The 12437-nt window shown below is 39.6% G+C and overlaps 1 protein-coding gene across 2 annotated transcripts in view; it reads right to left on the bottom strand.

Annotated features, from left to right (window-relative positions):
- RPS6KA2 (ribosomal protein S6 kinase A2) overlaps window positions 1–12437 on the bottom strand; it is a 273745-nt gene that overhangs the window by 41802 nt on the left and 219506 nt on the right. For both annotated transcript variants that reach the window (XM_063390606.1, XM_063390608.1), the window contains 3 exons: window positions 8582–8652; window positions 7655–7743; window positions 764–828 (listed from right to left, as the gene is read on the bottom strand). In XM_063390606.1, coding sequence (XP_063246676.1) covers window positions 764–828; window positions 7655–7743; window positions 8582–8652 — 225 coding nt within the window. The remainder of the gene's footprint in view (window positions 1–763; window positions 829–7654; window positions 7744–8581; window positions 8653–12437) is intronic.

Below are 12437 nucleotides of genomic sequence, written 5' to 3'. Positions count from 1 at the left end.
AAAAGGAATGACACTCTGGACTCCAGAACATATTTAATGGGACTAAAAGTCAGCTGGACTATACAGGAAAGTCTCAAAATCCACCTTCATTGATTATGTTTTAATATGTTTATGAGTCTTGATAACTCTTCAACATGCAACTCAAATTAGATTTTTCTAACAAGCTTTTCCAAAATAAATGGCTTTGTGGGCCTTACAAAGGCTACCTGGGCACCACAAAATGTTCTCTCACAGAGGTATTAGCTTTACTGCAAAGTCCCAGGCAGCAGTTTGAGAATGGCTCTGTCACATAGATTCATGCAGTTTCACCAGAATTTCTCATAAGAACTGCATCAATGTTACCTTTTGTACTAGCACTCGTGAATGAATGCATTAAATGCTGAAGAGACTCAACAATACCGTAACATGGGCTGGCTAAAACTAAACGAGAAAATGCTAGGGGATGTGGCAAACAGCAGCTCTGTTGCACTGGCTGATGTCCAGATCAAGAATGAAAAATGTCTGCCTCCAGGTTTGTCTAAGAATAAGTTCATTTGAACAATTACGATGCTGAAAATGTGAGACTGAACCTCATACGAGTCTAAACCAAATACTGAGATAAAGTTTCCTTTTGAGTACTGATGCCAACATGCATGCAAGAGAGACAGAGGCACCCACTGAAAAGGCTCTATGTTAGAGAAAGTAATCTTTTCCTAAGCATGGCAGTTGAAGCATGGCATTCAAAAAAATGTAGCTAAGAAAAAAGTAACACTGCTCCACTTACGTTCCAGTCTATAGTAACAAAGAAAGGGTGACGTTTAATTTCTTCCACTCCATCAAATCCAGCACCTGAGAAGAGAATGAAAGAATCAAGATGAAGTCATGCTTGTGAGAGAGCTGCATGTCTCTTCTCCACTCTTCCTCCCCATCCTCACTTTTCTTCTGATGAAGTGAAGAGTCCCCATCTAAACAGCTCTAGTCAGGAAATTCTGAATGGTGCAGCTTCCATCACAGTGTAAAATGCCATACATACACATGAGGGCCCTTCATTAATGAGACTCTGATTCCAAGGGTCTTCCACTTTTCTGTAATTCAGGCTGCTGCCAAGGCTTTGGGACTTTAGCCACAGCAGAGTGCATGCACCAGCAAGGTCAGGAAAGACCCCAGGATATCCTGAGACTCCAACCAGGCTCCACCATTGGCAGTTTTTCTATCCACACTGACTTTCAAATCTTGACTAGCTGCTCCTCTCCACAGGCACAGAACGCTGCACTACAGGCAAGTATAGACTCAAAATGCCAAAACACTCCAAAATGATTTAAGGTAAGCCAGGGGTTTAGGTTCCTCCTCTTCACATACCATCTTCAAATTCCTGTAAGTACCAAAATCATCACTCTCAGTGTTGTTTCCTTCACTGTTAAATTTCTATAGGAAATACATTACTGTAGGAAATTTAGGGAAAGTCATCTGAGATCTGGTAATGAATCTAATTCCTTCATTACTTTTGCCTTATGTTTTCACTGAAGATTGACTTTTTTATTCCTTTAATTCAATTTACTTCCTGCAGTGCTATCACAGAACCAAACAGGTACTTAGTAATAATTAAAAGAACTGTCAGAGAGGATTTAGAATGCCATTTTTGGGGTTGATTTGACCTTATTGATAGCACCTTTCATTTTCATTTCAAGGAGAATTAAACTCTGGAAGCAAAGGCTTTGCACTGCAGCTCCTGAAGGGTACTCAGCCTACCTCTTCACAACCATGCTCAGCAACCTTGATTCCCAGAAGGATTTGGGATTCCTAAACATCTTGCAAGGGGCACTCAGCACCTCAGAGGACTCAGCTTTTTACACATGCCATATTTTTACTTTGGGAAGATTAACATTACAGGCAGCTTTACAAAGGCCTTGTCAGCTGAAGCTTTTATAAAATGTGATGTCTGCTCTCATGTGTACAAGATTGTTATCGATGTTTGTCAAAATGCAATGATCAGGAACAGCCTCCTACAGCCTGCTTAACATTCACTGATGAATGGATACGGGAAGCAAACACTCTGTAAATGGAACATGCAGGGCTGTCTATCAGGCCTGCTGGAAAACAGCAAAGAGGGATGATCCCCTGAGTAATTCCCCACCCCAGTAATCTTTCAGTGTAGGCAAATGCAAGTGATGCACATGAGGGTAAGCAATCCTAGCCTGCAATACAAAATTCTGTGCTCAGAGGTGATCAGCCCCGCTGAGGATCCTGTGGGTTATGACAGACATTTCTAAGCAAACACAACATGAAATCAAACGTTAGAAAAAGATAAGAGGACAAAAGGGACAACATCATTGCATTGTCACTGTGTAAGTCTGTTGCATTTCTGCAACTGGAGTATGGATTGTACCTGACACATTCCTCCGTAAAAGGGTATACTTATTAAAGTCAGGAAAAATCAAAGAAGCAAGGAATGTTATGGACTGACTGCGTAGGTCAGGACTTTTCAGCCTGGAAACATATGACCAAGGAAGTATAAAATAGATCACTACGTGATGCCAGCACGAATCAGAAGAACCTGGAGATGTTTCCTCAGGAAATATACAGTTGTGTGATGTGAAATTCCTTGGAAAAGATGATGTGGTGCAAAATACTTAGTATGGGTTCATGGGGAGGCCAGGAAAGACTGTTGAAAAGAAATCTGTTGAAGATTACTTCATCGACAAACCACAAGAGGCTCAGGAAAACCCCAGCTTGACGTTAAAGCAGCAACAGGGTGGGAGAAAATTTGGGTGAAGCAACACATATGTTTATCCTTTTCTTACATGCCCCATGGCAGTTGTTTATGGTCCATGGGTACTGAACATGAAAATAAGAACTCTTAGAACAGGACTTGTTCTATCACTTCCCTAGCATATTTTTGTTCAATGCCCAGTCTAAAGTCTGCAAGATTCCCTTGTCAGATTCATTTGAATATTAGCAATGCCAACAGAAACACAAAACCAACAGAGTTACTCTGGAGAGAATTGCATTAAGCAAATCTTCAGAAAAGAAGTATCTGTGAAAAATGCTTTGAGTTCAGTGGTGGTGATTGGAAACTGCAACGTGCAGTAAATGTTCTTTACCACATTAGGATGAAACCCAAGTGCCAGACTGATTTTGCAGGGCTGGGATAAATGCTCAGACACTGTAAGACACTAGTCACATACCCTAGACTGAGGATAATTGCTAATGCATTCTATTTTCTTTGCTCTGCCCCTTCCCCACTGCTTCTGTTTTCCCTCTTGCTTGGCCTAATGGATATGTCATTGTGTGTTGGGAATGACATGCTTTTTTCCAGACCATCTATTTGAAAGCCACATTTTACTACTGTTGTTGTTCCTTTTCCCACAAACCTACAGAAATAAGGACCAAAAAAAAAAGTCCACCCACAGCTTCTTCTTTTAGTGGGGGCTGCAGTATTCAGTAAAAAATGCAAGCATGCAGTTGAGGAAGGCACTTGCTTGAAAAAGTTTCATTTCCCAGCTGATGCCACCTCAGCTGCAGCACAGAAGGAATGTGTTGTAAAGTGCAAGGGCTTAGTATATGAAAGAGATTTAGGATGGTGGTAGACTCATTTTGCAAGGCGTGGCTTACTTCCAGTTCTTAGCAACTGATTTTATGCTATGGAGAAGGTTCAGCATATCCTGCAGTTTTTATTTCCTGACCTTCCCTGCCATGAGAATTGCTGGTGTAGCCCACATTCCCTTGCAGGACTGTGTGCTGTGGCTGCAGGGAGCAGCATGGCCCGGTCCTCTCCTCAGCTGGAGGAGGGAAGTGGCCCAAGGGTGCATTCAGAACAGCTCTGGGAGCCAGGAGGACATCCCCAAGCCTGCTGCACAAGTCCTCGGGAGACATTAGGCACCAGGGCTTATGGTGGAGTCTCTCTGGATTTGCTCAGTGTGTTTCAGCCATTCATCTCCCACCTGCAAATCTGCAGGGGTACTGCAAAGAGATGTGCTTTCATGGAGAAAAGACAAGCACTGCAGAGGTCATGACTGGAAAGGCCTGCTGCATGGAGATGGACATTTCTTGGCACACAGGTGGGTACTCAGCAAACATCTGAAGCACAGCATGCACTAGCACACTGCATGACCACAAACCTTTCTCCTTCCTCAAGATTTCTAGTGAGTTTGGGATTTTTAGCTTCTCTTCAATTTTGCAGTAAGACCTACCAGTCAAGAATAATCAGCACAATCAAACCTGTTGCCTGCAAATGTTCTTACGGGCCATCCAGTCCCATGAGGGTCCAAGAAGAAAAATAATTCTTTTAGATCAAATTGCCAGTTTAAACACATTATCGAGTGCATTTATATAAAAGCAGCCTCACATTAGTAAGTGAGAACTTAATTATCTAAGTTTTATGCCTGCAGTAAAAGTGCCTGCAAACAGTAAGAGTAGAATGTTTATTTTTAATTGGTTTTGATTATTGAATAATTATGGACAACACGAGCCTTGAAATATTAAGGGGGAGAAAGGAGACCTAAGAAACCTGAAAGTTGATTACTTGGATATTCAAATTCATCAGAAAGAGCTTCCAGATTTTTAATTTCAGACAGCAAAATTTTAGAGTCTCTACAGCTCCAGAATCTTTTTAGTGAGATAGAATTTTTGAGGTATTTTCCTAAGCTTTACAAGCTTTACAGTCACTCTGACAAAGGTGAAAGCTGTTTTTTGTTTAAACTCATCATTTTATACAGTTAAAGCCCAAAGTCTTCGAAGTGCCAAAGCAGAATGCATCTTACCTGAGAACATGGGATTAAGAAAATAGTAATGATTTTCTAGGCTTTTACTCTGAGCATATGGGCATATGCTTTTATTTTAAACTTTCTTGGCTGAGCTTCTCAATTATAAGAACTCTGAATGCTTTATACTGCTCAGCAGTGTAGGGAGTTTGTTAGACAGTATTTTTTTAAATAAAATAATTTTTTAATATGTATTCGTTAAATAATCATGTTAAATAATAGACAACTTATTTATCTACCTGAGGAGATCTAGGCCTTAGAGCAAGTCCCTTGCCTAAATTACTGGAAATGTAATGAACTAACACTTTCATCATAAAGTTTTATTTCTGAGTGCTCACCCCTTATTTGCCTCGGTATTCAGTGTTTTTAGGAATGTAAAATTATGTTTATCCATAATCTGAATTTTGTTGTACTTAGAGCAATACTACCAAAGCAGTGCTATGCAGACTATTTGTACAGCAAATAGGCTCAGAAAAGAACAGACAGTACCCAAAACCAAGGATACCAAAGGAGGACTTTCCATTCCTTAAAAATGTGTCAGAAATATTAATATGGACACCAGACTTAAGAATAGAAGCAGGTAAATGAGATTACTAAATTTCTTTTCAGTCTTGTCTAATTTGCTTCAACCCTAATATTTCTTCCATTAATTATTCAAAGCTTCAAAACAGAATTCTAAAGCAAAATTTTAGAATATTTCATCAATCTTTACTTGTGTTTTTAAGATACCAAAATCAAATGGCAAAAAGCATCTTTTACCTTGTAAATGTTTAAAATTGGATTTTGGAATTAAATGCACTTTCCATATTTGCAAATTTATGAAACAATGGCTGAATTCAAGTGTTTCATCCATAATATAGTTCATTTATTTTAGCATGCTTCACTAATTTTCCAAAGATTTTTCAAAACTGGATGTCTAAAACTACTTTTCTTTTAATATTATTATTACTTTTCCAGAAAAAGCTAAAATCCACAAGGTTCAAGCAGTCCTTTTATCTACTGACTTCTGTTCAGTATTTAGGCCAACTATTCAAGCTTTTCTTCTCTTGTTATCAACAGGTCCCTTTCCATCTCCCTTTGTGCTGATTCTCAATCAGTTAAATCAGAGAATGCCTTCAGGAGCTTTCCCTGAAATGTTAAGATCTATTTTTCTGTTACTCTTTTAGATTTTATTTCCTTGGATGTTTGTATTATAAATAATGTCTTCCTTTTTTTTTTCTCCAAGCTTTCCCACTATTTCAATAAACTTCAAGTTTTAAAACCTTGATCCCTAGCAATTCCCCATTATTAACATACGAGGGCTAGAATTGTTATGGCTAAAACCAAGTTTTAGTGAGTAGCTTTTTATTTAAGGACTGCTGTGCAAAGACTCCGACTGACTTCACTGGAGCTCCATTTAGGATGGAAAACAAGCAGAGCAGAATAAAACCAAGAGATAGAGACAGGGAGGAAACAGCAGAAAGAAACAAAGGTAGGGAGCGGGAAAAAGTTTATACTTGGTGCAGCATCTAATTTTTCTGTACAGAGATTAAAGCTAGAAATCCCAATACTCTATTTTTTCTAGTGCAAAACAAGTTACTTGAGAGCTATTGAAACCTGCTGAGAAAATGTGTTTTTCTGCTCTCGTGTTTACAGTGTATCAGACTACAAGGCTACCATTTAGATCAAGAGGTAAAACAAACGGGAAGGCATTCCCTTTGTGGGCCATGTGGGATCCCCCTGGCAGGAGAGGGGTCCCAGTGACATGCTGCAGGACTGGCTCCCCCCTGCCACCCAGCACCGGGCTTGATTGGGTTGTCCCCACATGCCTGTGGGGAACAATGACACAATCTGCAGTGGCAATCATGCCATAGCCATTGTCCATGACCTCATCAAATGCAATTAATTTCTTAACAAAACCCGTAAACAAAGACAGAGATGACCTAAGATACATTATCCAATATATACTTTTAGTTTAATACAATCTAAAGAGGATTATTAACAAAGGATGAAGACACACTGATGCCTTCAGATTTTAGCTTTTATATTTTCCAAATCCTGTACTGCATTAGTGTATAATAGGTCTAAACTCCATATAAAGTGTAGTTAACTGCCTTCACATTTTCCTTAGACAAAGCAATGGCTGTAGGCCTGAGATCCAAGGACACACCATAGCCTCAGGCCCTGAAAACTATAAACAGAAGTGAATTGTGGGGGAGCAAGCTGGGGGAATATGACTTCATTACCTGAAGCTGTAATTGGAGAATTAACCTTTCATATGCAAACAGACCAAACTTAAATCTGTCTGAAAAACTCATGCCCATCGTCGTCCATCTTGGCTGTAGCCTCTGCAAGGCTTTTACACTGCCCAAGGTGTATCTATTAAAGGCCTTTAATAAATATCTACTTTATTCTCTTAACTCTGTCTAGCCTCTGTTCTAGGTAGCCACTCCAAGGCATAAACATCAGTAAAAAGGACATAATGTATTTAGGTAATAAAAGAATAAAGTCTTCTGCAAGACTGCCCTTAGCTAACAGAATGAGACAGGACTGAAATGCATTTGAGAATGGGAGAGATGAAACATGAGATTTGCAGATAAATGATACAGACTTTAAACCACACTTGTTTCTCAGTTCCCTATATTATCATACATGGCAGGCATCTTAAATCATTCATAAAAGCTGGCAGTTCACTCACCCTCTGTACCAAAAAAAATGAAACACAAGTTAATATCGTGTTTTGGATTTCAATGCTTTGCCTGTATTCTCTTTAAATTTCTCTAATGATGCTGAAAGTTCACTGTGCTCTGGGAAGGAATGCCAAATGCCATCTAATGAAGAGGATAACCATCGGAAAAGATGAGCTGAGAGGCACAACTCACCACCCGGCCAGGCAGGGAGCAGGTAGAGAATGTCCTGATCAAACGCGCACGTACCTAATCTGTTGGAGGGGTTCCTTTTGAAGAGGGCTCGCAGCAGGCTCTGGGCTTCTATGCTCAAGAACTGCGGCATTCCCAGCTTGGCTCTGAAAGAACACAACACTTGAAAAGAAAATAGGCTTTTCAAGCTTTTTTCCCACCCCACTGTGGCTGAAACAGCGGAACTGTAGCGGTCAGGATGGGCAGACACGTGAAACCAGTGACCAAAGGCTACCTGAGCATAGTCCAGTGCAGAATGAGAAGCTGATCTTATTCTGCTGGTCTTAAGGAGGGTTTTACCACTGACTTCACTAGAGGTAGAGCAGATCTAACGAATCTCATAAAACTTCTGCAACCTAAATAGATCATTTTCCTACATAATTTTTTGACTTTTTTAGTTTGCTGGAATAACTTTGGGAATCAAGAGGAATTCAAACAATCAAACTTAATGAAAAAATGTACATGAAACTGCATACTGTTTAAAGAGAATAAAGCTTTTCTCTTGGCCATTCACCACTACATTAAAAAAATGCACTAGAGAGCAAAGCTAAGCTTTTAATACTTTTGTCTGCATTTAACATTAAATGAAAAGGACATCACAACGGAAACGATTTGAAACTTGGCAACAACAAAATGTAAGATGTCCTGCAGAAATCTGACTTTCTCATATTTTTTGGATACTAACATTATCACAAAAAGTAAGATAAATTTCTTCTGTAAGGCCCTGTCAGTAATTAACTTCCTACTGTTTATTCTGAAGGCAATTTTAGAGTTAAACACAGACATCAGCTACGTGTGCCTTACTAGATTCACACCTTGCATGGCTTTGGAAAGTTCATTATGCACATCACTATTCTCTATCCATCACATACTTGGGCCCTATGGAGTCTCCAGAGAGTAGAGTTAACTCACAGTTAGAAGAATGAAAGCAGTTTTAATACTCACTTGAGAATGAGTGCCATTGTCTCCTTTCTGTCTTTTCCCTGGAAGGGTAATGATCCCGTCAGCATCTCAAACTGTGGAGTAGCAACAAAATGGTAAATCAAATGTGCACTGGGATGGTCTGCATAGCTGAAAGACACCACATCCATCTTCTGTTTCCAACACAACTGAAAACTAGAGGAAAAGAAATGATCCAACAAGCTGTGCTTCAAAAAAAAATGGCACAGCAAGTCTGGATGACAGTTCCATTCCAGAGATGTGTTACAAACTGTTTACACTGATATTTGTTGTCAGGTTTTGGTATGTTTGGGAAGAAGTGTCATAAATGGTGTTTCCTCCAGCACCTGTTGTTTTATGACCAATGCTGGTAATGAGTTAATTGGCTGAGGGACCCTTAGCCTGCATGGATATGGCTCTCCTTAGGTGTTTAGCACGGACTACCATGCAAGGAAAATTGAGTTGATATGCCACTTCCCACTTTTTTAGGTTGAGTCAAACCACCTCTTTGATTGTATATTTGCACCACTTAAAGATCTCTCTACTATATTTTGCAGGAGAAACAAGACTAAATCCCACATTCTCAAAGCTTTTGAGTGTGCCTTTTCTCTCCTGCTTTGGTTCCTCTGGCTGTACTCAGTGATGAATCTCGTGTGTGTCACATTTCACTGAACCCAAATCTCAAAGCAAAACTCAACAGTCATCATCAATTATTTGCCTAACTCAAATGTTGAAACATCAATCAGTTATGGTTCCTTGGAGACAGATTAGTGCTTTCAGTAAATTTGACAGGAATTTCGTATCTGTAAGAAGTGAAAAAACCCAACAAAACCCCAGCTGAAGAGGCTTGCCTAACTTGGATTCGACACCAGGTCTTTCACACAGCTCTTGCCATGGTGCTTCATGGAATGGCTGCTGCTTTCTCTGACTACGGGAGGCTGAAGGCTGTGCATCACCAAATATAAAGACATTGAGAACATAATTCAGCTTGGACACAAAGGAAAATGTGTCCACTGAGGGTAAGGTGAACTGTTACTTGTTTGTGTCTGTCACTCAGCCTTTGGATCTCTTTACTATAATAAGCTAATTAATTAGAGTAATTAATTAATCTAATAATTAATACTCATTGCTACAAGTAATACACATTAGGGCAGGAAAGGCTCTTCAAGCCTTATGTAGTTTTTGTACCTTATCCCACAAGAAACTGCTGTGCTCCCAGAAAGAACATTTGTACTAAGAACGATTCTTCCATTACCAAACCTCGTGTCGGACTGCCCCGCAGCCTGACTCTTCCTTTTGCTCAGATTAAATACAGCTATATCAGAAGAAAAATATAGAAAACAGAAAAAAGCTAAGGGTGAAACTGCTATACTAATTTTGGGAGAAGGGTAGAGATGTTTATAAGCCAAGTAACTAATTGAATATAGTTAATTGAAGGATTAATCTTCATTAGGAACAAATTACCTCAAGGCACTAAACACATAGTAGAGAAAGAAAGAAAACCACTTAAAAAATGTACATGGCTGCCAAATATAAACAAGATTTGGATAAAACAAATGTATTAACTTCTGTTTTGGTTAGGAGAGGCAAGAAAAGAGCTGCCTGGTCGACCTGGAGGAAAGCAGCTCGTTTTCTGCAAAGAAACATAATGAGGGAGAATTTTTAAACCTGCCTAGATGATGCACGAGCTTAAATACCATTTTCAAAGTAATTCTGACCTATTAGAACCTTAGTCCTGATAAAAGTGCTCAGTTACACTAGGAATGAGGGGCAGAGAACATTGCTTCCCAGGGCAGCAGCAGAAATGGTACAGATTGTACCAAACCCTCCTCATGATTTCCAGAGCACTTATGCTCACAGTAAGTACCTAATGTTCACTTACACTTGCTCATGTTACTTTGTTATTATAATAAATCTAATTTAGCAGCACCAACAATGGCTGCTACATCTCATCTATACTGGCATAAATGGCCTTGACACTGCTGGTGCAGGTGATACAGATATAAGCAACTGCTTGGTCAGTGACCATGTGGGAAAGGACTGTAGCTCCCACCCCGATATCCCAGGGACACCTGCAAATGCACCGTGGCTGCAAGGGACAGAATCAAGAAGGAAGGAATTTGGAAGAAATTTAAGTTGCAGGAGGGAGCAGGGCGAATAACTGTTCTGGAGGCTGCAGGGAACATTTACTGTGCTGCTGTAAGGGCCAGCACTTTGTTACTACATCTCCAATTGCGCCTAATGTTGAGATTAATTCAGGTTCAAAAGAAATGCACTTAACATCAATATTTAACGTGAAAGGCAGCCACATAAGTTAAGTGCACCAGAGCTTTTTAGTTCAATGAACTTAGCTAAGCAGCATTTGGAAGGAAGCATTAGTTTCTCAACTGTAGTCCTGACTAAATATGTTGAAGGTTAAAAACGAAAGAACAAGACTGAAAAAAAATTGAAATTGCTAATTTCATCAGTTAAAGCCCTCATTTCACTGCAGAGAGACCTGTCTTCCTGCTTATTTTTTTCAAAAAGTCAAAAGTCTTCTAAACCTGAACATGAAAACAGAAGTGAGAACATGCTGTTTACCCTCTTGCACATAAATACCGAGCTGTATGGGTCACAGCAGGCTGATAAGAAGCTGAGACTAGGGGTGAATGAACTCTGCAGTATTTTTGTCTATTAAAGCAGTCCCTATAGTTTTGCTGGGAGACTCAATTTTCCTTCTCCCTACTTCCCCATCTGCATAACCATCTGTTTGCTCCTTCCTTCCCACCAATTCACTTCCCAGGTGTTTTGGAGGGCCATCTTCTATTAGACAGTACTTTAGAAGGCACCTCCCTCCAACTTGCACTTCCTTTCTGTACCAAAGAAAGCGCAAGAAAGGCAAATATTCTTTGTTCCAGTTAAGCTACCTATTTAGAAAACCAAAAAATTAGGCTTAATGGGAAGGGGCCTCTGGAGTCACATAATCCAACCCTGCTGAGGCGTCAATATACTATGCAGTACTTCCTTTCTCTAGTTTTCAAGGCAGCCTCTAATTTTGGTAGGCAAAACATGAGCACTTCCCAGAAGATATACATGTGGGAAGACTTTGGAAAACAGTGCCACATTTCCTGAGGAAATCCAGGATTCAAGAAGTGACCCCAAAAGGTTATTGGAGAAGATAATGAATGAGAAAAAATCCTCAGCCTGGGTAACTACCATGTGCATCTTTCTAATAGATGGAAGGAGAGCAGGTTGTGCAAACTACTGCAGCCCAAGTCTGCTGAAGTATTGTGAGCATGGGATAAAACTCAGAGTTACAAAGCAACTTGATACCACTCAGTTTTGGAAAACTCTCTCTCACAGAGAGACTTTCATCAGAATGGCCAAATTCTCTTCTCAACACTTCCAGTCATTTTCCAGGTATCTGAGAACTGCTCAAGCACTCAGTTTAATACTTGCAAAATGTATTCAATATTTTTCATTATCTGTGTGTGTGAAACATGAATTAATGCTCACAAATGGTAAAATCCCTTAATACAGCAACCAGCATAAACATTCAAAATAATGTTCATGAAGACCATCTCTTGCACTGGCAATAAAACAAGTGTTATAACGGGATTTTGTAAAAGAAGATTGTAACATTTTGATGTCTTGCATAGATTTTTTCAATGCCACTGTATAGTTACTACAGAATTACTACAGAGCTGAATATTTTGGATACCAAAGGGACATTTTCTTTTCTTGTGAAGACTTAATGACTTGCTCACACATACGAACACATTTTTTCTTGTTTGGGACTGCTACCAAGTCATGACAGCCATTTCTCTATATTCCCTTCTCTGCTCACATGACTCTCAAAGATGTACAGTGTTTTTTTCCTGAA

Source organism: Prinia subflava, chromosome 2 (assembly GCF_021018805.1).
Source record: "Prinia subflava isolate CZ2003 ecotype Zambia chromosome 2, Cam_Psub_1.2, whole genome shotgun sequence".
NCBI classification, from domain to species: domain Eukaryota; kingdom Metazoa; phylum Chordata; class Aves; order Passeriformes; family Cisticolidae; genus Prinia; species Prinia subflava.
The sequence above is the reverse complement of the archived record's forward strand: the minus strand, read 5'-3'. Positions and strand labels throughout refer to the sequence as shown.